The 26,524-nt window shown below is 43.3% G+C and overlaps 1 protein-coding gene across 2 annotated transcripts; it reads left to right on the forward strand.

Moving 5' to 3' along the window:
- The first annotated feature begins 218 nt into the window (after positions 1-218).
- LOC308478386 (cytochrome P450 2J5-like) lies at positions 219-22,909 on the forward strand. 2 transcript variants are annotated; one of them, XM_081008066.1, is made up of 9 exons: positions 219-437; positions 3,712-3,874; positions 10,745-10,894; positions 16,726-16,886; positions 18,356-18,532; positions 19,062-19,203; positions 20,436-20,623; positions 21,328-21,469; positions 22,058-22,909. In XM_081008066.1, the coding sequence occupies exons 1-9, from the start codon at positions 270-272 to the stop codon at positions 22,327-22,329; spliced, it is 1,563 nt and encodes a 520-aa protein (XP_080864192.1). In that variant the 5' UTR covers positions 219-269; the 3' UTR covers positions 22,330-22,909. The 2 variants fall into 2 exon arrangements, with proteins under 2 accessions (XP_080864192.1, XP_080864193.1); XM_081008067.1 differs by having other exon boundaries at positions 273-437; positions 16,772-16,886.
- Positions 22,910-26,524: the final 3,615 nt, after the last annotated feature.

Below are 26,524 nucleotides of genomic sequence, written 5' to 3' on the forward strand. Positions count from 1 at the left end.
TGTCATTATTCAGTAATGTTTCTGTCCTTCTTTTCATCATCAGCGCTTGGACCTGTTCCTGGAATGTTCCTGCAATGTACTTGAATTATTGGCACTGTTGTTCAGTCCTTGTCTGAAACACCTTTGAGGTTTGGTAATTGTCACTATTGACAAATATACAAATGCTGGAGGCAAAGCTGTAACGCCTTCTCTGCAGGAAGAATATGAAAAGCAACCCAACCTGCCTCAGACATCCCAGAGCACAGCTGAGGCTTAAACCTAAGGTGGCAATGGAGATCAGCAGCTGCCTTGCAGTTCTGGCGGTGTCTCTCCTGAGTCTGCAGTTCTTGAAGCTGCAGTGGGCAAGGCGCCACTTCCCACCTGGACCACTTCCGCTACCTCTCCTGGGGACCCTGTGGTGCTTTGGCTCTGGATGGCATCAAGACACCCTCTCCAAGGTATCCTTTTTTGCATATTAAGGGTTGTCTCCTAATACGAGGGTGTAGCAGCAGGACTTCCCAGCATCTGCTCTACTGGGGAATGCAGGATCCCTTGGGTCACTGAGGAAGGGCCTCTATTTGTTGCTCCAGACACCGACCCAGTTTCCTGAAGGCTACTGGTGGCATGTGAGGTGGGGTCCTTCACCACCCCTGAAGGCCACAGGCTGACTTATGGGGCACAAGGCAAACTGCTTATTGCTGTGCCTTCCAATACCTCCCCCTCCTCTCTCTCTCCCTCTCCACTCTGCCTGACACAGGGGTGCCAACTTGAGTAAAACATTGAGGGGGCCCAGGTAAGCCACGTCCCGCATAATCAATCACAAGACGCACATCGTTTAAATGGCAGTGTCTGTCAACTTTGGGGGGGGGACCTGGCCCCCTCAAATATTTTATTGGGGAGGCTGAAGGGACCTCTACCCTTAGGAGTTGGCTCCTGTGGCCTGGCGTGTGCACTCCAACTCACGTTTCAATGCATGCTATAATTCCGCCCACCCTCCACCAAATAAATAGCAGGGAATGGGTCAATCTGTCTGTTTCAGTTTCTAATTTTTTAATTCATTACAATCCCACCACGTATGGTAAAATGTCCCCTCCTTTTCCTTACACTTTCAACACATATTTGAGCTAGTTTTATACATTTTTCCTAGCTGCACTGGTGTCATATGCCATCTATACATCATCTTCATATAATTTTCTTTCAACAAAGAACAATCTGTAAATTTAAAATCAATTTTCCATAACCTTTTGCAATCTTCCATCATGATGTTATGACCTATATCTTGTGCCCATTTGATCATGTCTGATTTTACCTCTTCATCTTTCGTCTCCCATTCTAACAGTATGCTGTATGCAGCCTTCATTAGTTTCACTTTCCCTTCAATCACATTCATTTGAAACCTAGACCTTGTATAATTGAATCCTTTCTTGCTGTCTTCCATATATGTTTCATATAATTGTTGATAATGCAGCCAACTCTGAAAATGATCTTTAATCTCATCATAATCTCTTATTTTCCATTTTCCATCATGGTCCTTTATAAATCAACATATGTGAGCCACTTTCCTTTCTTTCCAAGTGGTTTGAGCAGTAATGCTTCATGTGGTGAACTCTCAATAAAGATTTCCTAATTATATGGTTAAGGAGCCAAAGTGTTAAGCTATAAAACCCTATGAAGCAACTGTGTTAAGGAACTGAAGTGAAGTAACTGGAAATAAGATGAGCATGTGCCATCTAGTCTAGAAACTTTTGACATCTGCCTGAAGCGTAATAACGGAACATAAACAACTGAAGTTTAACAGAAGCTGTGCTTGATTAGAAGCCTGTAACATCCATTGGATTTAGTATAATTAATAATAGGTTAACTGTTTCCTGAAAAGGCATTATCTCCCGATACATGCTTTTTTTTATCCACTTCATTCTGTTAAATAAATCTTTATTCCTTGTTCAACTTCTGCCTGAGTCTCCCAGTATCGAATTTTTCCCTCACAGAAGAACCAAAACATAACCTGTGGTGGTTGAAAAATACATATTAGGGAGTGTGTACATGGGAGGGATCCGCTACATATTGGTATACAGCAGTGAGATCCACTACATTTTGGTGGTAGTGGTGGGATCTGCTGCACCAGTACATGCACTAAATAAGTTAGTAATGAAGTAGAGAAGATGTTTACCCAACAATTGGCAGTTTGACTGGGTGGTCACAGAGAATCATAGAGCAGTTGAGTTGGAAACCAACCCCCTACAATGTGAAGTTTGGTGTAATGAAACAATTCAGAATAAGAGGTAGCCTTGCCCTATTCTGGTTTTCCCCACCTACTCCCTGCCGCCAGATACAAGTGGATGTGGACTCAGCCAAATTCAAATGGGGGGATATGAATTTACAGCTAAATAATGATCAAATGTGGACAACAAAGGAATCCTTGGGCTGCAGAATCCTCCACAATCTGTCCTTTGTCTTGTGTGTGGACCTCCGTTTCTGTATTGCTCAATATATGTCTCCTTTTGTGTGTGTGTGTGTAAAGCTCAACACTTTAAAATGGCTTTTAAAAATGTCTGACTGGACACTTCTGGACAACCCTGTTTATAGGTCATGCACTCTGATTTGTTTGCAGGTAGGTTAGACAATACCCCCCCCCCCGGATAAATAAACAACCTAGATTTGGATAATTAAATAACCTTTAAAAGAGGGGAGGGGTATTGTTTTCGTTTGCTATGTTATGTGTTTTTATGTTTTCATATTGTAGAGTGCTCTGTGATCCTCAGATAAAGGGTGTTATAGAAAATAAATAAAATAAAATAAAAACTATCAGCTTATCCCAGGAGTTTGGAAATGTTGGAAAAGAGGAAATGTTGGGAAAGAGGAAAGAACTGGATGACATTGCAACAAAGATGTAATTACCCTTTGTTGCAATTTGGCTGTGGAATTTCATGGAGTTGGTCCTGAGCTCAGGTCATCAAGGTGAATCATGCAGGGCAAAGTAAAGGTAAAGGTACGGTGCTCATCTCGCTTTATTGGCCGAGGGAACCGGTATACAGCTTCCGGGTCATGTGGCCAGCATGACTAAGCTGCTTCTGGCAAACCAGAGCAGCACACGGAAACGCCGTTTATCTTCCCACCGGAGAGGTACCTATTTATCTACTTGCACTTTGACATGCTTTCGAACTGCTAGGTGGGCAGGAGCAGGGACCGAGCAACGGGAGCTCACCCTGTCGCAGGGATTCAAATTGCTGACCTTCTGATCGGCAAGTCCTAGGCTCTGTGGTTTAGACCACAGCACCAAGCGCGTCCCACAGTGCAATGTAGCATGCTGCAAAGGCAGTTTGTTGCTTTAACTGTGCCTTTTTCTCAAATCACACCAGTCATGGACTTTTCTAAAGCGTGGGGTTAGTTGGGTCATGTTGCAGAGAATGTTTTCAGCTGTGCACAACTGGAAGGGACTCATTGCAGGTGGTTGGCTTTGTTTATTTGAACCCAGTGGCCTGCACTAATTATGCTCATACAGTTATGCTTTTTAACTTTATTGTTTAAAATACTGAATTTTGCACATAGTGTAGAAAACAATACAACAGAATAGGGGAGAGATGATGAATTACATTTTGGTGGATAGTACATATAAATAATATAGACGACTAGTGTCCCCGGTGCTATTTTTCTACAAAAAGAACTGCTGGAACTCACCACGAATGCCTCTCTTGTTCTCATATATGGCCTTTTAATTTTAAAATGACACAGCTATCCAAGGTTTACGGGAAGGTCTTCACCATCTGGGTTGGGCACAAGCCGATGATTGTTGTGAATGGCTTTCGTTTGGTGAAGCAAGTGCTCAGCAACTACTCGGAAGAAACCTCATGTCGTGTAGTAACTCCCTTTGTCAGAGACACAATGAAAGCAAAGGGTAAGTGTAACCCATAAAATCATTCCCACTGCCCCCACCTCAATGTTGTTGTTGTTTACTGGAGTGTGTACAGTATACTGGAGTGTGTTGAAAGAGTATCTACAGGAAAAAAGTGTTGCAGTTTATATATTCAAGCCTCCTGTTATATTTGTTTTTAACTTCTTTGTTTCCCTCACTTGGACATTTTGTTCTGCTCCCTCTAGAGGGCTGAAAGTATTAGTTGCAACGGTTTAAGACAGTGGGATTTTCCATTAGGGAACTGTCTTTGTGGGAACGTCCTTGGGACATGAGTGCCCCGGCAGAAGAGATAACTACCAGAGCTAAAGCTAAACAGCAACAACTGCAACAAAAGAAAAGAGGCTCAATTTCTAGTCTAACTCCTACAGGAGCAGCTGGACAAGAAAAAGTGACAGTTGCCTCCATGGAGTCAGTGACACAGGCACTACTTAAGATAAACCAATCTTTGGAGACTTTGACAAAACAGAGTACAGAAAACTCACAAAAACTAACAGAACTAACAGCGAGATTGGACTTGAACACGAAAAGTGTGACATCCAATACAGAATCTATAAATAAACTGATTGAAGAAAACTCGGCAACATGTAAAATTGCAGAGGACGCTAGAAAAATTGCTGGAGAGGCACAGGAGAAGTTAGAACCGATTGCTAAGAAGGTATATGAGCATGATGCGACCCTGTCTTTGATGGAATTACAGAGAAAGGAGAGAAACCTGAAATTAAGATCAATTCCCGAGAGTGAAGGGGACAGCCTCGTGGAGTTCCTAACACAAGCATTTGCTGACTTTTGGCAGGAGGATTTGGAGGAGGAAGAATTTAAGATAATAACAGCATTTAGATTGGGCAGGAGACAGAACAGAAAGACCCCGAGGGATTGTCTGATTACTCTCAGATCTACGGAAGAAAGAGATAAAATATTAAAACTACATTACCAAAAGGCCTTGGAAATTGAAAATTCACCTATACAAATCTTTAAAGACATCCCTAAACATATCTTGGAGGTGAGAACCTTCTATAAGGATTTGGTCTACCTGCTGAAGAAGAACAACATCCTCTTTAGGTGGGAGTTTCCACAAGGACTGTCCTTTAACTACAAGGGAAAGAAGGTGAAAATAAAGACAATCCAAGACAAAGAGAAGTTCCTGGAGAGAAATAACGAGGACTTACAGAAGGGAACGGTGGATCCAATTTTAGAACAAAGGAGAGCGTTAGATATTTTGAATCTATCGTTTGGACTTAAACCACCGCCATCAGAGGAAGAGCAACAACTTGGAGCAGTAGGAGGAGCAACGGAGAAACAATAAGATGGCCCTGCAATTCCTCAGTTGGAATTGCAATGGGCTAAACATGCCTTTGAAGAGACGACAGGTGTTCCATATTTTGAAAAAAGAACAATTGGATTTGATTTGTTTACAAGAAACTCATGTAACCAGGGTACACAGGAAACTACTTATAAATAAAAGATTAGGACAAGAATTTATCTCATCGGATAAAGTCAAGAAAAGAGGAGTTGTGATTTATGTAAAAGAGAAATGGACCCCAAAAATGATGTTTAAAGATGAACAAGGAAGATACCTGGCAGTTGAAATACAAGTACAAGGAGAAAAATTCTTAATAGTTGGAGTTTATGCACCAAACGAAGGCAAGGCGGAATTTTTTAAGAAGCTTCATGAAACTCTGATGGATTATTTGGATTACAATGTAATAATTATGGGAGATATGAATGGTGTGGTCTCTACAAATATGGACAAGGCACAAAGACTGACAATCTCCAAGGAAGGGAGACTTCCGAAGACCTTCTTTGAAATGACTGAAAATATGGACTTAATAGACATATGGAGAACGAGGAACCCTCTTGAGAGAGAGGGAACTTTTTTCTCTCAAGCAATGATGACCTGGACCAGAATTGATCAAATTTGGATTACTAGTGGGATGGCTCCAAAGATTAAGAAGGTAGAAATCTGCCCAAAAACCTGCTCCGACCATAACGCCGTGAAGATGGAAATGAAACTTACAACAACTGGTCAATTTAGATGGAGGATGAATGACACCCTGTTTCGAGATGAGGAGATCCACATGAAGGCCCAAAAAACTTTAAAGGACTACTTTGAAATAAATCTAAAGGCCGATGTGGAAAAAAGAGTGATCTGGGACGCAAGCAAAGCTGTGATGCGAGGATTTCTGATTCAACAAAATTCAATAAAAAAGAGAAAGCAGAATGAGAAGAAGGAAAAGATTTTGGAAAAGATAAAAGAAGAAGAGAAAAAATTAAGATCAAAACCAAAGTCCCAGGAGATTTTGAGAGAGATCAAGTTATATCAAACACAATATATGGAACTGATGAATCAAGAGATTGAATGGAAGATAAAGCAAATGAAACAAAAGACATTTGAATCGGCAGATAAATGTGGCAAACTTCTGGCTTGGCAATTGAAGAAAAGGCAGAAATTAAATACAGTTACAAGCCTAGAAGTGGATGGAAAGAATATATCTAAACCTAACGAGATTAGAAACTGTTTTTTGAGCTATTTTAAAAAACTATACTCTCAAGGGCCACAAAATGAAAAGGACATAGATGAATTCCTTAATAAATATGGATTACAAAAAATCTCTCATCAAAGTAAGGTGGATTTAAATCAGAGAATAACAGAACAAGAGATAGAGAGTGCCATTCAGGACATGCAACTGGGCAAATCTCCAGGACCAGATGGACTGACTTCCAGATATTACAAAGCCTTGAAGGAGTGGTTGGTTCAACCGTTAAAGGAAGTCTGTAACGAGATCTTAGAGGGGAAAAAGGCACCAGAGTCGTGGAAAGAAGCTTATATTACACTCATACCAAAGACAGAGACTGAAAAGACTCAACTTAAGAACTACCGCCCAATATCATTACTCAATGTGGATTATAAAATTTTTGCAGACATTTTGGCAAAAAGATTTAAAAGAGTGTTGATGGAGAAGATTCACAAGGACCAAGCAGGCTTTCTCCCAAAAAGGCATTTATCAGACAATGTAAGGAATATAATAGACATTTTGGAACTACTAGAGGTGAACTTAAACACCAAAGCAGTGTTGATCTTTGTGGACGCGGAGAAAGCCTTTGACAATATTTCTTGGAGTTTTATGAAAAAGAATCTTCATGGGATGGGGGTAGGTCAAGGCTTTGAGAATGGTATGGGTGCGATATATTCTGAACAAAAAGCTAAGCTGATTGTAAATAATGTGATAACTGAGGAACTTAAGATAGAAAAAGGAACACGACAGGGGTGCCCAATTTCCCCATTGCTTTTCATTTCTGTTCTGGAGGTGTTGCTAAATATGATTAGAAATGACCAGCAGGTTAAAGGTGTACAGGTTGGAGCCAAACATTACAAGTTAAGGGCCTTTGCAGATGACTTAGTATTGACCCTACAAGAGCCAGACACTAGTACGAAAAGGGTGTTGGAGATAATTCAACAATTCGGCCAGGTAGCCGGATTTAAACTGAACAAACAGAAGACTAAAGTCTTAGAAAAAAATCTAACAGTCATGGAGAAGGAGAAATTTCAAGAAGAGACAGGTTTGACAGTGGTTAAGAAGGTGAAATACCTAGGGGTTCACTTGACATCTAAAAATTTGAACTTGTATAAAGATAATTATGAAAAGTGTTGGTCAGAAATTTAAAAAGATCTAGAAATATGGTCAAATTTGAAATTGTCAATGTTAGGCCGAATTGCAGTTATTAAGATGAATGTATTGCCTAGAATGTTATTTTTGTTTCAAACTTTGCAGATTCTTGACAAGATGGACTGTTTCAAGAGGTGGCAGAAAGACATTGCGAAATTTGTCTGGCAGGGCAAAAAGCCCAGAATAAAATTTAAAGTATTTACAGATGCAAAAGAAAGAGGGGGATTTGCCCTGCCGGACTTAAAACTGTATTATGAAGCAGCAGCGTTTTGCTGGCTGAAAGAGTGGATGCTCCTCGAGAACACAGATATCTTGGATTTAGAAGGTTTCAATAATACATGTGGATGGCATGCATATCTATGGTATGATAAAATCAAAGTGCATAGGGCCTTTAAAAATCACATTGTCAGAAAAGCGTTATTTAATGTTTGGATAAGATATAAAGACTTGTTGGAAAACAAAACCCCTAGATGGTTGTCACCCTTGGAGGCTAAGGCATTGAAGAAACTCAATATGGAGGCCGAATGGCCAAAGTATTGGGAAATCTTGGAACAAGATGGAGACAAATTGAAATTACAGAGTCATGAGAAATTGAAACCTAAAGTACGAGACTGGCTCCATTATTATCAAATAATGGAGGTCTACAAACAAGATAGGAAAATTGGCTTCCAGGTGGAGAAATCAAAATTAGAAACTGAATTGTTAGAACCCAATACCAAGAATTTATCAAGAATGTATAATTTGCTGCTGAAATGGAATACACAAGATGAAACAGTTAAATCGGCTATGATTAAGTGGGCACAGGATATTGGTCATAACATTATGTTTGCTGACTGGGAATGGTTGTGGAACACCGGTATAAAATTTACGGCATGTAATGCCTTAAAGGAAAATATTATGAAAATGATCTATAGGTGGTACATGACCCCAGTCAAGCTAGCAAAAATTTATCATTTGCCTGATAATAAGTGTTGGAAGTGTAAAGAAACTGAAGGTACTTTCTATCACCTTTGGTGGACGTGCCCGAAGATTAAGGCTTTCTGGGAAATGATATATAATGAAATGAAAAAGGTACTTAAATGTACTTTCCCGAAGAAACCAGAAGCTTTTCTCTTGGGCATTGTCGGCCAATTGGTGTCAAAGAAAGATAGAACCTTTTTTATGTATGCTACGACAGCAGCAAGAATACTCATCGCAAAGTATTGGAAGACACAAGACTTACCCACTCTGGAAGAATGGCAGATGAAAGTGATGGACTATATGACACTGGCTGAGATGACTGGCAGAATCCGCGATCAGGGGAAGGAGACGGCGGAAGAAGAATGGAAGAAATTTAAAATTTATCTTAAGGACTATTACAAACTTGATGAATGTTAGAATGTCGAGGTTTTGAGAAAGAAAGGGTTACAGCGATATAAGATTAGACTGAAGGAAAGATTAAGAAGACATATGTTTGACAGAACTATTTAGAAGTTGCTGGAAAATTTTGGACATTGGGATGCAGAAAGGGGAGGTATGGGGGAGTCCGAGAAAGAAGGTTTATGAAAAAAAGGTTATGAAACTATACGTGTTTGTATGTCTTTTTATATGTTTGTATTGTCTTAAAAAGTTTGTAAAACTAATAAAAATTTATATATATAAAAAAATGTTGTTGTTGTTTAGTCCTTTAGTCATGTCCAACTCTTCGTGACCCCCTGGACCAGAGCACGCCAGGCCGTCCTGTCTTCCACTGCCTCCCGCAGTTTGGTCAGACTCATGCTGGTAGCTTCAAGAACACTGTCCAACCATCTCGTCCTCTGTCGTCCCCTTCTCCTTGGGCCCTCCATCTTTCCCAACATCAGGGTCTTTTCCAGGGAGTCTTCTCTTCTCATGAGGTGGCCAAAGTATAGGAGTCTTAGAACAGTGCTTTCCGCAACCCAATAAGAAAGATATGAACACAATAAAATTCAATGAAAACGAGTTTAATTGATTCAATGAAATTGATCCAGTGATGCCAACTTCTCAAAGCCTGGTAGTCATTTACACCTCCAGTGCACAGCTGCTACCTCCTAGTCTCTTAGTGTTCCAACTTTGGGAACTACTGGTCTAAGAAATTATTATTCTTCTATTATGTTCTGGGTCAAGCCCCCACCCAGGAAACATGGGACTCCCATTTGGATATCTAGGTAGCAGCCTTCCCATGATACACAGCTCCCTGTGGAACATCCACCCATCAGATGTCAAGGAGATAAAGAACTGCACAACTTTTAGAGGACACCTGAAGGCAGCCCTGTATCAGGAAGTTTTTTTAATGTTTGACATTTTATTACATTTTTATACATGCTGGAGGCTGTCCAGAGAGGCTCAGGAAACCCAGCCAGATGAGAGGGGTACAAATAATAATAATAATAATAATAATAATAATAATAATAATTCCTAAAGAAAATATGTGCAAGTAATGGTGTTCATTCAATAGCAATAGTGGGTCCACTTACAATATACTACATGAGAATCAGAAACTTTATTGTTAGTTAACCTTTGTTTCGCTTTGTATTTATGTGCTTAAACCTTGGTTGTTGTTTTTTAAATTGAATTTCTTCTGTGTTTGTTAAATTGTTGGCTTTTGTCATTTTTTAATTTACTGACATGCTCTGTATTTCATATATTTGTATTTCGGTGTTTTGAATGTTTGCTGCAAGCCACTTTTGACACAGCTTGTTGCAGAAAACTGGCATATTAGTAAACTTACAGGGAGCAATGCTGGCATCTGTCTATCTCAAGAGACAATGGAGGAGTGCGCCTTGTCAAGCTGTTGGAAGGTTGCAATGCCTGCTGTGGCTGTAGAGACCGATGTGGGAGAAACATGTTTTGTTGCAACTGGGGCAGATGAAGGTGTTGGGTTGTGCCGCTCCAGATGCAATGTCCCACCTTCTCCCAATATCCACCTATTCCAAAGGAAGTTTGTGCCCTTAGGCCTTACTCACAGTCAGTTCAGGGGTGCAACCAATGAGCAGGGTTCTCGTAGACTTAGAATTTCAGAGCTGGGGGTGCGTTGCAAGAGGGAACTCCAGCAGGTGGCAGCAGAGAGGCTGCGGATGGTGCATTGGAATAAAGCACAGCAGTCGAGCGGCTGTCTCTTGGCCATGTTTTATACAGATGGTTGGCTTGCAAAATTCATTTCTGAACAATAATATCTTGCTGCCCTTAGGTATCCTGTTTTCAAGTGGCCACACCTGGAAGGAGCAGCGGCGTTTTGGGATATCTGTGCTCCGATCGCTGGGCCTTGGAAAAAGAAGCATGGAGTTCTCTGTGCAAGAGGAGGCTGGCCACATGGTGGAGTTCTTCGCAAGCAAGAGAGGTCAGGAATATCATTGATTCTAAGGCACTTTTCCTAACACCAGGAATGAACCAGATCAGTCACCACCAACCAGGTGCCCTCCAGATGTTTTAATAATAATACATTTTATTTATACCCTGCCCTCCTCAGCCAAGACCGGGCTCAGGGTGGCTAACAACCAATATTAAAAACAAGTTGATTGAAATACAACTTAAAAAACAGGATTAAAATACCACATTAAAACATTAAAATGCAGCCTCATCACAGGAGGAGAAAGGAAAAAAGAAAGAGGGGGAAGGAATCAAATTGATTCCAAGCCAAAGGCCAGGCAGAACAACTCTGTCTTACAGGCCCTGCGGAAAGAAATCAGATCCTGGAGGGCCCTGGTCTCATGAGATAGAGTGTTCCACCAGGCCGGAGCCAGTGTTGAAAAGGCCCTGGCTCTGGTTGAGGCTAATGTAAGTTCCTTAGAGCCCGGGACCTCTAGGGTGTTGCTATTTATGGACCTTAAGGTCCTCTGTGGGGCATACCGGGAGAGGCGGTCCCGTAGGTACGAGGGTCCTAGGCCGTGAAGGGCTTTAAAGGTCAAAACCAGCACCTTAAATCTGACCCTGTACTCCACCGGGAGCCAGTGCAGCTGGAAAAGCACTGGGTGAATATGCTCCCATGGCAGAGACCCCGTGAGGAGCCTCGCTGCAGCATTCTGCACCCGCTGGAGTTTCTGGGTCAGCTTCAAGGGCAGCCCCACGTAGAGCGAATTACAGTAGTCAAGCCTGGAGGTGACTGTCGCATGGGTCACTGTGGCCAGGTCGGGGCGGGAAAGGTAAGGGACCAACTGCTTAATGCGGCAAAGGTGGAAAAATGTCGCCTTGGCTGTTGCTGTAACCTGTGCCTCCATGGAAAGGGAGGTGTCAAGGATTACACCCAAACTCTTAACGGAAGGCAATGACACTAATTGGGCTCCCACAAGAGTAGGGATTTGGTCCTTCATCCCCGTATCATCCTGACCCAGCTAGAGGACTGCAATGCCCATCATTCATAGAATCATAGACTTGTAAGGGATCTCAAGGGTCATCTAGTCCAGCCCCCTGCAATGCAGGAATCACAGCTAAAGAATCCTTGACATATGGCCATCTGTCATGGACTGGTGGGATGCAGAGGACTGATGGGAGGCACCAGCTGGGGAACTCCCAAGGGAAGAAGGCTCAGAGCCCAGGGAGTGGTGGTGGGATGGTGATGAGTGGTCAGTGGGAGAAGATTGGGAAGAGGAGGTGTTGGAAGCTGAAGAGGCAACAGGGTTTAGTGATCAGGAAGAGGCTGAGGCAGAGAGCAATCCAGAAGCAGAGGCAGAAGCAGAAGCAGAGGCTGGCGAAGAGAGAGGGCAAGAGGCAGAGATGAGGCTGGCTGCTGCAGAAGTCTCCTTCCTGCTGTGACCAGCTCCCCTCCCCGCTGGTCTCCCAGAACATGAAGAGGGATGAGTGAAGACAGGCAAGATGATGAAGCCTCAGATTGCTTGGGAAGGAACCGGAGAAGGAAGAGACTTAGGGAGCTGTGGGAAACTGGGGACTTTTAGTCCTTGAAACTACCTCATAGCGGCAAATCCTACCAGGAAGCGTTGCTGTGCTAGGCCTGGCCTCCTGAGCTGCCTGTGTTTTTTTGAATAAAGAGTTAACTTTGCTGGAGCCGTGTGAGTTATTGCTGACTCCAGCTGCATCCAACCACTGCGTAAAAACCTCTGGTGAAGGAGAGTCTACCAGATTCCCAGGGAGTCTGCTCCACTGCCAAACAGCTCTTGTCTACACTGACATGGGCTTATGGGTACAGTGGTGCCTCGCAAGACGAAATTAATTCGTTCCGTGAGTTTTTTCGTCTAGCGAATTTTTCGTCTTGCGAAGCACGGTTTCCCATAGGAATGCATTGAAATTCAATTAATGCGTTCCTATGGTCAAAAAAAGTCCAAACAAAGCCAAATTTGGTACAACAAGAGTTTATTAACTGCTCTTTAAAGTCACACATACTTTAAAGAGCATATCAAAAATTGAAGGAACAATAAATTAAGTTTCTAAACATGACAGGAAAAACATTTAAAAATCAAAAAAGGGTACATTACATTTTCTAAGACTCTGGGGGACCACTCGAAGAAGGTTCCTCTTCCACTCTTTGCTTCTTGCTGAGGAACCTGTCCATGGTCTGCTGCTTCATCCGCCTTTTCAGCAGCTCCCTGAGAGGCAACATGACCGTTGTATCAAAAGTGTTCGCTTGGTCATGTGCCACGTGCTTGATAGGGTGGTGCCGCTCTGCAAAAGCCTGCACCTCCTTCCACTTCTGGCAAATGTCCCTCAGTTCTTTGGAGGACGGCCGTTCCTCAGTTGCTTCCTCCTCTTCCAGCGAGGCCTGCTCCTGCGCAACCTCTGACTGCAGTTCAACCAGCTCCTGGGTGGTCAGCTCGTGGTCGTGCTCCTCCACCAGCTCGCAGACGTCCTCCTCTGTGACCTCCAGGCCCATGGTCCTCCCCAAGGCAACAATGTCCTGCACCACTGTTGACTCTGGTGCATCAGAGTCACTTGGTGCCACACAGTCCGGCCACAGGCTGCGCCAAGCGCAATTCAAATTTCTCTGGCTGATCCCGTTCCAGGCCGTGGTGATCATCTTCAAGCAGGTGACGATGTCGAAGTGGTCCTTCCAGAATTCCCGCAGGGTGATGGTGGTGCAATCAGTCACCTCGAAGCATCGCCTGAAAAGCTCCTTGGTGTAGAGTTTCTTGAAATTGGCGATGACCTGCTGATCCATCGGCTGGAGCAGTGGCGTGGTGTTAGGCAGCAGGAACATGATGTTGATGAAGCTGAACTCCTCCAACAAGTCCACCTCAAGGCCTTTAGGATGAGCAGAAGCATTGTCCATCAGAAGCAAAGCCTTCAGCGGCAGGTCGTTGTCCGGCAGGTACTGTTTGACAGCAGGGCCAAAAGCAAGATTGACCCAGTCCACAAACAGCACACGTGTGACCCAAGCCTTGCTGTTGGATCGCCACATGACACTCAGCTGCCCCTTGTCGACCTTGTGTTTCTTGAAGGCCCGTGGGTTCTCCGAGTGGTACACCAGCAGGGGCTTGATCTTCAGGTCGCCGCTTGCGTTGGCACAGAAGAGCAGGGTCAGACGGTCCTTCATGGGCTTGTGGCCAGGCAACTTGGCCTCCTCCTGTGTGAGGAAAGTCCTTTTGGGCATCCTCTTCCAAAACAGCCCGGTCTCGTCGCAGTTGAAGACCTGCTGTGGAACGTAGCCCTCCGTCTTCACAACCTCCAGGAACTCCAAGGCAAAGTCTTCAGCCGCAGGAACATCAGAACTGGCAGCCTCTCCATGCCTGACCACGCTGTGGATTCCAGATCTTGCCTTGAACCGGTCAAACCAGCCTCTGCTTGCCTTGAAGACTTCTGGCTCGGCCGAGGTTCCTGGCTGTTCCCGGATGAGGTCTGCCTGCAAGGCCTTGGCCTTCTCACAAATGACGGCCTCAGTCACTGTGTCCCCTGCACGCTGCTTCTCTTCTAACCAGATGAGCAGCAACTTCTCGACCTCCTCCAGAACAGCTGGGCGGTTCTTCACGATCCTGGTGACTCCCTTGGCTGCATCAGTCGCAAGGATCTTCTCCCTCATCTTCAGGATGGTCCCGATGGTCAATGGGTTCCTGCCGTACTCCCTGGCGAGGTCTGTCACACGCATTCCACCGTCGTGCTTCCGGATGATCTCCTTCTTCATCTCCAGCGTCACCTTCTCCTTCTTCCTCTCGCCGGCCTCCGCAGCAGCAGCAGTCTTCTTGGGTCCCATGGCAGCACAGCTGTTACCTTTGTAAACTCAGAAAAAGAAAAAAAATAAATCAGCAATTCAAACCCAGAACCAAGTCCTTGAATTCCAAACACCCAACCCAAAATCCAAAAACCCCAAAAAAAGTTTTAAAAGTTTAACTTACGAAATGGCTGCAAATCACCAAAGTCTTCAAAATCCTCAAATGGCTGCAAAAGAAGTTTTGGGAAAGCTTTAAAAATCACTAAAGTCTTCAAAAACCTCAACTGTTCCCCCAGCCCCTCCCCAACTGTTGCAAACCCCTCCTCAACTGTTCCCCCAGCCACCCAGCACACAGAAATTCAAAACCCAGAAAATTTTTCAAAAAAAACCAACATGGCCCAATGGTCACAGAAAACCATAAAAATTCAAAAAAAAAACGCACACAAGCTCCCAGATTCCTGCAAACCCCTCCCCAGCTGTTCCCCCAGCCACCCAGCACACAGAAATTCAAAACCCAGAATTTTTTTTCAAACAACAACAACATGGCCCAATGGTCACAGAAAATCATAAAAATTCAAAAAAATACCACACAAGCTCCCAGATTCCTGCAAACCCCTCCCCAGCTGTTCCCCCAGCCACCCAGCACACAGAAATTCAAAACCCAGAAATTTTTTTCAAAAAAACAACAACATGGCCCAATGGTCACAGAAAATCATAAAAATGCAGAAAAAACCACACAAGCTCCCAGATTCCTGCAAACCCCTCCCCAGCTGTTCCCCCAGCCACCCAGCACACAGAAATTCAAAACCCAGAATTTTTTTTCAAAAAACAACAACATGGCCCAATGGTCACAGAAAATCATAAAAATTCAAAAAAAAAAAAAACCCCCACACAAGCTCCCAGATTCTTGCAAACCCCTCCCCAGCTGTTCCCCCATCCACCCAGCACACAGAAATTCAAAAATTCATACCCAGATTTTTTTTAAAAAAAAATAAACATGGCCCAATGGTCACAGAAAATCATAAAAATGCAGAAAAAAACACACAAGCTCCCAGATTCTTGCAAACCCCTCCCCAGCTGTTCCCCCATCCACCCAGCACACAGAAATTCAAAAATTCAAACCCAGATTTTTTTTAAAAAAAAAATAAACATGGCCCAATGGTCACAGAAAATCATAAAAATGCAGGAAAAAACCACACAAGCTCCCAGATTCTTGCAAACCCCTCCCCAACACCAAGTCCTTGAATTCTAAACACCCCAACCCAAAATCCAAAAACCCCCAAAAAAGTTTTAAAAGTTTAACTTACCAAACAGCTGCAAAAGAAGTTTTGGAAAAGCTTCAAAAATCCAGCAAACTCTTTAAAAAGCTCAGAAAGGCCACCACACCGCGTGCAATGTGTTGCTCCTCGAGGTCAAGTCGCAACCGCACCTCTTCCAGCAATGCACCCTGGGTTTTAACGGTTTTACGAAAAAGGAAACAAACTTGCAAGACGTTTTCGTCTTGCGAAGCAAGCCCATAGGGAAATTCGTCTTGCGAAGCAACTCGAAAACGAAAAACCTTTCGTCTTGCGAGTTTTTCGTCTTGCGAGGCGTTCGTCTTGCGGGGCACCACTGTATTGTTATACAAAACATCTGGAGGGAACCAGGTTGAAGGCTGCAGCAGGCTATGCATCCATGAGGACTGGTGTTAACAGGGGAATGCGAACAGTTTTGCTGGATCAGAATAAAGGGCCAGGAATGGCGGCATGGGAAGCAAACAATCAGGTCACAGGGGGGGTGCAGTCTGCTTCTATCTGCTGTGTGTCCACTTGGTGCCACAATGATGTCAGGTGATTGGCAGGTAGGTTGCCCTGCCCACTTGTCAAAGTTGGCCCCCTGGGGTGGATTCCTTTCCCCCTGTGATCAGAAGGCCTAAAGGAGCAATGTGGTTAAAAGAAGAGCAAAACAAACAAGTTGCCCTTAGAAGGGAGCAGGAGCTGAACGATTATGCAGATAAACTGTATGTGACCTTTCCAACACGCATTCAACACTGCTCAGAGTGTTCATTGTGACAGAGGACACCTGTATTTTTCTAGGCGAATCTGTAGACCCTAGAACCCCCCTCTTCCATGCCTTCTGTAGTGTGATCTCCAACGTACTTTTTGGACACCCTTTCGACATTGAAGACAAAGTGTTTCAGAAGCTGATAGAATGCATTGAGTACGAAGCACATTTTTTCCTCTCCACATTTCATTTGGTGAGCGATTTTGCTATTTTGCTATATTATATTATTGCAAGACAAAATGTCATTTTGACTAGCAGCCCCTGGTGTGTATTTATACCCGAAGGAACATCTCCTCCCCCATTGTTCAGCCTGGACACTGAGGTCCAGCGCTGAGGGCCTTCTGGCAGTTCCCACACTGCAAGATGTGAGGTTACAGGAAACCAGGCAGAGGGCCTTCTTGGTGGTGGCACCTGCCCTGTGGAATGCCCTCCCATAAGATGTCAAGGCACTAAGCAACTATCTGACTTTTAGAAGACATCTGTAGGCAGCCCTGTTTACGGAAGTTTTTAATGTTTGATGTTTTATTCTGCTTTTAATCTGTTGGGAGCCACCCAGAATGGCTGGGGGAATCCAGACAGATGGACAGGGTATAAATATTATTATTATTATTAGTCTCTGAGTATTTGTATATGCATATGTGTGTGTGTGCGCGCGCGCACACACACCACACACACAATCTTACCAGTTTTGCAAGGCGCTTTCATGCCACCTCTTGCCTGGCCTGATCCTTCTTCCGTTTGAGGGAGGTACCAGCCACCAGGGAGAATGTGCTGGCGAAAAGTTGATTCCATTTGTGAAAGCTTGATGGGACACCTCAGGCCTACTTGGTGTCAGCAATCCAATGAAGAGACATGAGCAGTGGGACACCTGAGCCAATGTGGAGCTGTGCTTAGAGTGTCAGACTAAGACTGGGGAGACCTAGGTTCAAATCCCCACTGGGCCATGGAGCTCCTTGGGTGACCAAGGGCCAGTCACTGCCTCTCAGCCTAACCTATCTCACAGGGCTATTGTAGGAATTACCGTATTTGTCGCTCTATAAGACACACTTTTTCCTCCTAGAAAGTAAGGGGAAATGTGTGTGCGTCTTATGGAGCAAATGCAGGCTGTGCAGCTATCCCTGAAGCCAGCAGAGCAAGAGCAAGAGCTCTTGTTCTGCTGGCTTCCCAGTGAAGCGGGAAGAGGAACAAAAGGGAGCCCTTACGGAGGCTCTTCCGTCCCTCATCCTGCTTTGCTGGGAAGCCAGCAAACCAAGAGGCGCTGCGCAGCTCTCCCTCTTGCTCTGCTGGCTTCAGCGAAAGCAGCGCAAAGCCTCTTCAGCAAAGCAGGAGGAACGCTCTTGTTGTGATGCCTTAGCCTCTTGTTGTGAAGCCTTAGCCTGATCCTCCCTCCTCCTTCCTCTTCAACAACATTCGATTCAGAATATATTTTTTCTTGTTTTCCTCCTCTAAAAACTAGGTGCGTCTTATGGTCAGGTGCATCTTATAGAGCGAAAAATACGGTAAATGAGGAGGGAACCATGTCCACTGCCTTGAGCTCCTTGAATAAAAGATGCCCATTGAGGCATCTGGTTGGCCACTGTGAGAACAGGACGCTGGACTGGACGGGCCATTGGCCTGATCAAGATCCAGGACTCTCCTCACGTTCTCTCTCTCCCCCTCCAGTTGTACGAACTGTTTCCGTGGCTGATGCGCCACCTCCCAGGACCCCACCAGAAGGCCTTCTCATGCTTGGAGCATATCCATTCATTTGGAAGGAGTGAGATCAGAAGGCACAAGGAGAAGAGGGAAACAGATGAACCACGGGATTTCATTGACTTCTATCTGGATGAAATAAATAAAGTAAGTGGCTGTTGGAATGGGGACAATTTGCTCTTCAAGGGGAGACGCCTCCAGGGCCCCGAAGGAACACCATTCTCTGTAGGTTGTTGGCTCTGTCCAAAGCATGGATGTATGAGTCTGCCACTTTTGGTTTTCTCTTCTTCTTCCTTAGCCTCAAGTCCAGTTTGCCATGTTTCTGCATCATGGCATCAGCTTGTGGATTTATTTATTTCATAAGATTTATATACTGCTTGATAGTTAAAAAAAGGGGGGGGCCAAAAAACCTCAAAGCAGTTTACAAAAGGAATAAGTCAATGAATTTGTCTAGTGTTGGACTACTGCCTAGGAGACCAAGATTCAAATCCCCACTCAGCTCACCAAGTGACCATGGCCCAGCCACTGCCCCTCACAGCCTAGCCTACCTCACAGGGGTGTTGTGGGGATTAAATGAGGGTGGGGGAGAACCATGTACACCACACCCCTTGAGCTGCTTGGAGAACAAAGATGGGATATCCGTGTAATAAATCAATATATTCATTGTCGACAACAGAAGAAGGAAGACCCCGAATCAACCTTTGACGAAGCCAACTTGGTTCATGTCATTTACGACCTCTTCACAGCCGGGACAGATACTGGTTCATCCACTTTGTGCTGGGCTCTGCTCTTCATGGTGGCTTATCCAGACATCCAAGGTGAGAGCCGGGATGTCAATGCTCTTGAAATGCTTCGGTCCAGAGGGAGTTTGTGCAGAAGCTGGGCACCGGAAAAGCGGAAGAGGGCCGTGGCCCAAATCAAGTACAGTTTTTTTAATGTGGTGTGTGTGTGAGAAAACCCACATATTCATTGTTGGTTTGAAAAGTTCCTAAGCATTTCTGTACACCCACATCAACATGTAACAACTAGGGCAATTCATTGTATCTTCTGGTAAAAAGTCCTGTCCTGATGGCACCACCAGTTTTCAATATGTCTTTCTGCCCCCGTGATTTGGAACTCAATATGGTGTCCATGGTCACCATATTGTATTACTGTCAAAATGTGTATATTCGGAGAAATATACACAGTTTCCCTCTTTTTTCCAGTCTTCAGATCTCTTTATTTCTTCACCATTTTGCAAATTCCACTCCCTGCCCCACGCTCCTAGTCCTCATGAAAATCTGTCAGCATTTTAAGTGCATATTTCTTCCCCCAAAACCACATTTTTGTATGCAGTGTTTGCCTAATATAGATACTTTTGCAATATCTAAATAATATAAAGCATTTTCCCCTGTTATTTTAACTACGCCAGGCACACCTTTCCCTAATACACATATTTCTGTACACATTTTCTATTGGGGAATTGCATGACTTTCAGGGCTGGTGCTCAGCGGCCATTTCTGATACTTGGAATCACTCTGAGCCTGTGCTGGAATGCATTAATTGTTTGATGAATTTGTGTTGGTTTGGGTTTGTTGCCTTATTTATGCACTGTTGTATTTTTTATATGATTATAGAGATTGCAATGTGTTTTAATTTTTGATGCTGTTGTTAATTGTGAGCCACTTTGCACTCAATAATGTTGCAAATGTGGGATGCAAATAATAGAATGATAGAATTGCAGAGATGGGAGGGACCCAGAGGGTCTCTCTTCCAACCCTCTGTGATGCAGGAATCACTTTTATTATTAAATTAGGTCAAATCAAATGATTTGGAGAAGTGCACATTTTGAAGAGTAGTTGTGTTTTGGTACTTGTCTTGTTTTGAAAGGGGCGAAATGGGAATTTTAATGCAAATCAAGCAAAATTTCATCCCCACCCGTATCCTTAGGGATTCATTTCCACCTCAATTACAAATGTCTTTATGGACTGAGGATGCCGTAGGGTTTCTAGAGCTGCGCGGTCATCATAGTAAGATTGCTTTGGTTCTAAATGTGAACATGATTCCACAGAGAAAGTTCAGGCCGAGATTGATGCTGCTGTGACACGTTCCCAACGCATCTCCTATGAGGATCGGATGAACCTGCCCTACACCAATGCTGTCATTCATGAAATCCAGCGCTACAAATACGTTCTCTTGGTTGGAAATTTCAGGCAATGTGCAAAGGATGCAACTATTTTTGGTTTTCCCATGAAAAAGGTACAGAACTCCCCCCCCCCCAACAACAAAATTAAAATTTAGTGCACATCCTGCCAATAGCTAGACTGATGAGGGTCTTCTAGATAGTGGGCAGCATGTGCCCAGCAGATCAAGTCTCCCTGGTTTATTTATACTCCACACTTCCTCACAAATGAATCCCAAGGCTGCTAACAAATACATCATAATACAAAGTACAATCAGGGCTTTTTTTTCCAGCCAGAACTCGCTGGAAATCAGTTCTGGCACCCCTCAGGTGGGTGCCATCACCATTGTAAGAGAACAAGGGAGCTATTCATGGTGAGTTCCTTCACGTCTTTTTCTAGAAAAACACCACTGAGTACAGTGATAACAAAGCCCACCTAAAATACCAATTAAAGGCATACAAAACAATCATAATGAAAGAAATTGTGCAGTAGTCTGACTTCCTGCACTCCTATAATGTTTTCCTGAGCTAGGCTCAGGGAAGAATTTCAGGAGTCACAGATGCCCATATTAAATGAGAGCTGGATTCTTCACTGGCTTGGATCAAAATCGGAGCCTTGGAAGAATTACAGGATTCCTTCCATGTATGTCTACCAGCCGTCCCAGCCTACCAGAGCTCTCCTCCCTTTCTGTTTATCTGGCAACTCAAGGTACCAAAAGCAGCATTATACAGCAGTCCGAAGGCCAGGTTAAACTCAGGCAGTTTGTGTCTCTCTTTGCAGGATACAGTAATTATTCCTGATATAGCATCTGTGCTATATGACCCTGAAGAGTGGGAGACGCCTCACCAGTTCAACCCAAACCACTTCCTGGATAAAGAAGGGAACTTCTTCGTCAGAGACGCCTTCATTCCATTTTCAATAGGTAAATGTGACTTGCCATTCAGTGCAGAGCGCATTGGAATGGCTGGTTCTAGAGAAGAGTTTCCCAACCTTGGGTCTCCAGCTGTTTTTGGACTACAATTCCCATCATCCCTGACCACTGGTCCTGCTAGCTGGGGATGATGGGAGTTGTAGTCCAAAAGCAGCTGGAGACCCAATGTTGGCAAACACTGGGCTAGAGCAAGGAAGGGTGGGACTACATTTTTTCAAACCAAGGACCACATTTCCTTTTGGGCAAGATACAAATGTGGGCAGGGCAGCGAATACAGATGTTGCCTTGTGACAGTTTTCTACGCACACTCCCTCTGTATCCCCAAATCCAGGCAAAAACACCCAAGAAGGGTATGAAGGAGGGTTGTTGAATGGTGCGACGAAGGAGGGAATGAGATCTGGGGGGAGCGCCAAGGGCCAGGTAGAGAGGTCTTAAGGGCCACATACCTTAGGCCTGAGGTATCCCAATCCCTGGACTAGAGACGTCAACACAACATGGGCGAAATCTCTTGGAAAACCTTATGTTGTTGGTCACCCTAAGCTGTCCAGTTATTACAGTGGGTAGTATCTCCTTCCTTAGGGAAGCGTCTCTGTCTTGGGGAGAATCTGGCGAGGATGGAGATTTTCCTCTTCTTCACTAACCTGCTGCAAGCGTTCACGTTACGGCTGCCTGATGGCGTGCGGGAGATCAACACAAACGCTGTGAGAGGAGGGTTAGCTGTGCAACCGTATCCTTACATGATCTGTGCTGTTCCTCGCAAGGCTACGGCTTGGAAGAGGGAACAAGAGGCTAGCCCAGAAAGCCTAGAAGCAGACATCACCAAACCAAGCTGTTGTAGTTTAGTCGTTTAGTCGTGTCCGACACTTCGTGACCCCATGGACCAGAGCACACCAGGCACTCCTGTCTTCCACTGCCTCCCGCAGTTTGGTCAAACTCATGTTCGTAGCTTCAAGAACACTGTCCAACCATCTCGTCCTCTGTTGTCCCCTTCTCCTTGTGCCCTCCATCTTTCCCAACACCAGGGTCTTTTCCAGGGAGTCTTCTCTTCTCATGAGGTGGCCAAAGTCTTGGAGCCTCAGCTTCAGGATCTGTCCTTCCAGTGAGCACTCAGGGCTAATTTCCTTAAGAATGGATAGGTTTGATCTTTTTGCAGTCCAGGGGACTCTCAAGTCTCCTCCAGCACCATAATTCAAAAGCATCAATTCTTCGGCGATCAGCCTTCTTGATGGTCCAGCTCTCACTTCCATACATCACTACTGGGAAAACCATAGCTTTAACTATACGGACCTTTGTCAGCAAGGTGATGTCTTTGCTTTTTAAGATGCTGTCTAGGTTTGTCATTGCTTTACTCCCAAGAAGCAGGCATCTTTTAATTTTGTGACTGCTGTCACCATCTGCAGTGATCATGGAACCCAAGAAAGTAAAACCTCTCATTGCCTCCATTTCTTCCCCTTCTGTTTGCCAGGAAGTGATGGGACCAGTGGCCATGATCTTCGTTTTTTTGATGTTGAGCTTCAGACGATATTTTGCGCTCTCCTCATTAAAAGGTTATTTAATTAAAAGGTTATTTAATTCCTCCTCACTTTCTGCCATTAAGGTTGTGTCATTTGCATATATGAGGTTGTTGATATTTCTTCCGGCAATCTTAATTCCAGTTTGGGATTCATCCAATCTAGCCTTTCACATGATGGATTCTGCATATAAGTTAAATAAGCAGGGAGACAATATACAGCCTTGCCGTACTCCTTTCCCAATTTTGAATCAATCAGTTATTCCATATCCAGTTCTAACTGTAGCTTCCTGTCCCACATAGAGATTTCTCAGGAGACAGATGAGTTGATCAGGCACTCCCATTTCTTTAAGAACTTGCCGTAGTTTGCCAATGAAGCAGAAGTAGATGTTTTTCTGGAACTCTCTAGCTTTTTCCATAATCCAGCACATGTATGCAATTTGGTCTCTGGTTCCTCTGCCCCTTCGAAATCCAGCTTGCACTTTTGGGAGTTCTCAGTCCACATACTGCTTAAAGCTGCCTTGTAGAATTTTAAGCATAATCTTGCTAGCGTGTGAAATGAGTGCAATTGTGCGGTAGTTGGAGCATTCTTTGGCACCGCCCTTCTTTGGGATTGGGATGTAGACTGATCTTCTCCAATCCTCTGGCCACTGCTGAGTTTTCCAAACTTGCTGGCATATTGAGTGTAGCACCTTAACAGCATCATCTTTTAAAATTTTAAATAGTTCAGCTGGAATGTCATCACTTCCACTGGCCTTGATATTAGCAGTGCTTTCTAAGGCCCATTTGACCTCACTCTCCAGGATGTCTGGCTCAAGGTCAGCAACCACACTACCGGGGGTGTACGAGACATCCATATCTTTCTAGTATAATTCCTCTGTGTATTCTTGCCACCTCTTCTTTTTTATTTTTTTTAAAAATATATTTTTATTAATTTTTACAATACAAAATTATTTAAAAAAACATCCACTTTATCACCAATACAATCTTTTTGGACTTCCATCAACTCCACTGAGAATACTCCATCTTAATCACTTCTTGCGCATTCCCTGTTTAATATTGCATTACATTAATAACATATCCTATTTCTTTTTCATTTTTACAATATTTCAACTATTAATTTTTCACAGAGCTTCCTGTAAACCTACAAACGTTGTCTGATCGTCACATATACTTTTCATGTACTCCGTAAATTTTCTCCAGTCCTCAGTGAACTTCTGGTCCCGCCAGTTCCAGATCCTTCCTGTTAATTTATCAAGTTCTGCATAGTCCATTAGTTTCATTCTCCACTCTTCCATTGTAGGTAATTCTTCTTGTTTCCATTTCTGGGCCAATAATATTCTTGCTGCTGTTACTGCATATAAAAACAACCTATATTCTTTCTTATTAATTTCATTTCCCATTATTCCTAAAAGAAATGCCTCTGGCTTCTTTATAAATGTATATTTCAACATTTTTTTCATCTCATTATATATCATCTCCCAGAAGCATTTTACCTTTTTACACTCCCACCACATATGATAAAATGTTCCCTCTTTTTCCTTACATTTCCAACACTTATTACTTACTTTATACATTTTTGCTAACTTTACTGATGTGATATACCATCTATATATCATTTTCATCACATTTTCTTTTAATGCAGTACAAGCAGTAAATTTTAATCCTTCATTCCACAATTTTGTCCAATCATTTAATTGTATGTTGTACCCAAAATCTTTGGCCCAACGAATCATAACCAATTTAACCTCCTCATCCTTTGTATACCATTCAAGCAGCAATTTATACATTTTAGACAAAAATTTTAAATCATTATTCAATATTTCGTGTTGAAACTTCGATTCTTTTTCAGCAAAACCTTTTTCTCTAACATCTTTTTTAAACATTTCATTAATCTGAAAATAATGCAGCCAGTCATTAACATGCTCTTTCACTTCATCATATGGTTTTAATTTCCATTTATCCCCTTCTTTAATTATTAAGTTCACATATGTTATCCACCTCCCACTCATATTGATTTTCTTCACGCTCATCACCTCCAACAGAGACAACCAATGTGGTATTTTTTGTTTCAATAGGTTTTTATACCTATCCCAAACTTCTATAAGAGATCTTCGAAAGATGTGGTTTTCAAATCCTTTATTAACTTTTTTCTTATCATACCATAAATATGCATGCCAGCCGAATCTTTTATCAAATCCTTCCAAATCCAACAATTCTGTATTTTCTAATTTCATCCATTCTTTCAACCAACAGAGGCATGATGCTCATAATATAATTTCAAGTCTGGCAAGGTGAAGCCTCCTCTTTCTTTAGGTAAAGGTACCCCTGCACGTACGGGCCAGTCGTGTCCGACTCTAGGGTTGTGTGCTCATCTCGCTCTAGAGGCCGTGAGCCGGCGCCGTCCGAAGACACTTCCGGGTCACGTGGCCAGCGTGACGAAGCTGCAGCTGGCGAGCCAGCACCAGCACAGCACACAGAAACGCCGTTTACCTTCCCACTATAAAGCGGTACCTATTTATCTACTTGCACTTAAGAGTGCTTTTGAACTGCTAGGTGGGCAGGAGCTGGGACCGAACAACGGGAGCTCACCCTGCCGCGGGCATTCGAACCTCTTTCTTTAGCATCTGTTAATAACTTAAATTGTATTCTCGGCTTCTTACCCTGCCAGATATACCTTGAAATTATCCTTTGCCATTCTTTAAATATCACGGCCCCTTTAATTATCGGAATTGTCTGAAATAAAAATAACATCTTCGGTAACACACTCATCTTAATCGTTGAAACTCTTCCCCAAAATGATAACTTCAGCCTCCCCCACACCTCTTAAGTCTCTCTTAATTTTATTCCACATTGGTGTGTAATTATTTTGAAATAAATCAATATTTTGGGGGGTTAACCAAATTCCTAAATATTTCACTTTCTTGACCACTTCTATATCTGTTTGTTGCTGCATTCTTTCAATCAATTCCTGTTCCATATTCTTAGCAATTATCTTAGTTTTTTTCTTATTCAATTTAAAACCTGCAACTTGACCAAACTGTTCTAATTCTTCTAATACCGCTTTAACACTTGTTAGGGGTTCTTCCACTGTTATAACCAAGTCATCGGCAAAAGTCTTTACCTTATATTCATTTTGACCGACTGTTACCCCCTTTATTGACTCACTCTTATTGATCTTAAAAAGACTTCCAGTACCGATATGAATAAAAGTGGTGAGAGAGGACATCTTGCCACCTCTTCTTGATGTCTTCTGCTTCTGTTAGGTCCTTTCCACTTTTGTTCTTTATTATAGTAATCTTTGTACGAAATGCTCCTTTCATATCTCTAATTTTCTTGAACAGATCTCTGGTTTTTCCCATTCTGTTGTTTTCCTCTATTTCTTTGCATTGCTCGTTTAAGAAGGCCCTCTTGTCTCTCCTTGCTATTTTTTGGAAATCTGCATTCAATTTCCTGTATCTTTCACTATCTCCCTTGCTTGCCTTCTCTCCCCCGCTATTTATAAGGCCTCACTGGACAGCCACTTTGCTTTCTTG

Source organism: Podarcis pityusensis, assembly GCF_964106645.2.
Source record: "Podarcis pityusensis genome assembly, chromosome: 5".
In the NCBI taxonomy this organism is placed as follows: domain Eukaryota; kingdom Metazoa; phylum Chordata; class Lepidosauria; order Squamata; family Lacertidae; genus Podarcis; species Podarcis pityusensis.

Coding starts and splice junctions, on each gene's coding strand:
- LOC308478386 (XM_081008066.1), top strand. CDS start 270: ATGGAGATCAGCAGCTGCCTTGCAGTTCTGGCGGTGTCTCTCCTGAGT. Junction 438..3,711: donor ATCAAGACACCCTCTCCAAG/GTATCCTTTTTT, acceptor AAAATGACACAG/CTATCCAAGGTTTACGGGAA. Junction 3,875..10,744: donor AGACACAATGAAAGCAAAGG/GTAAGTGTAACC, acceptor TGCTGCCCTTAG/GTATCCTGTTTTCAAGTGGC.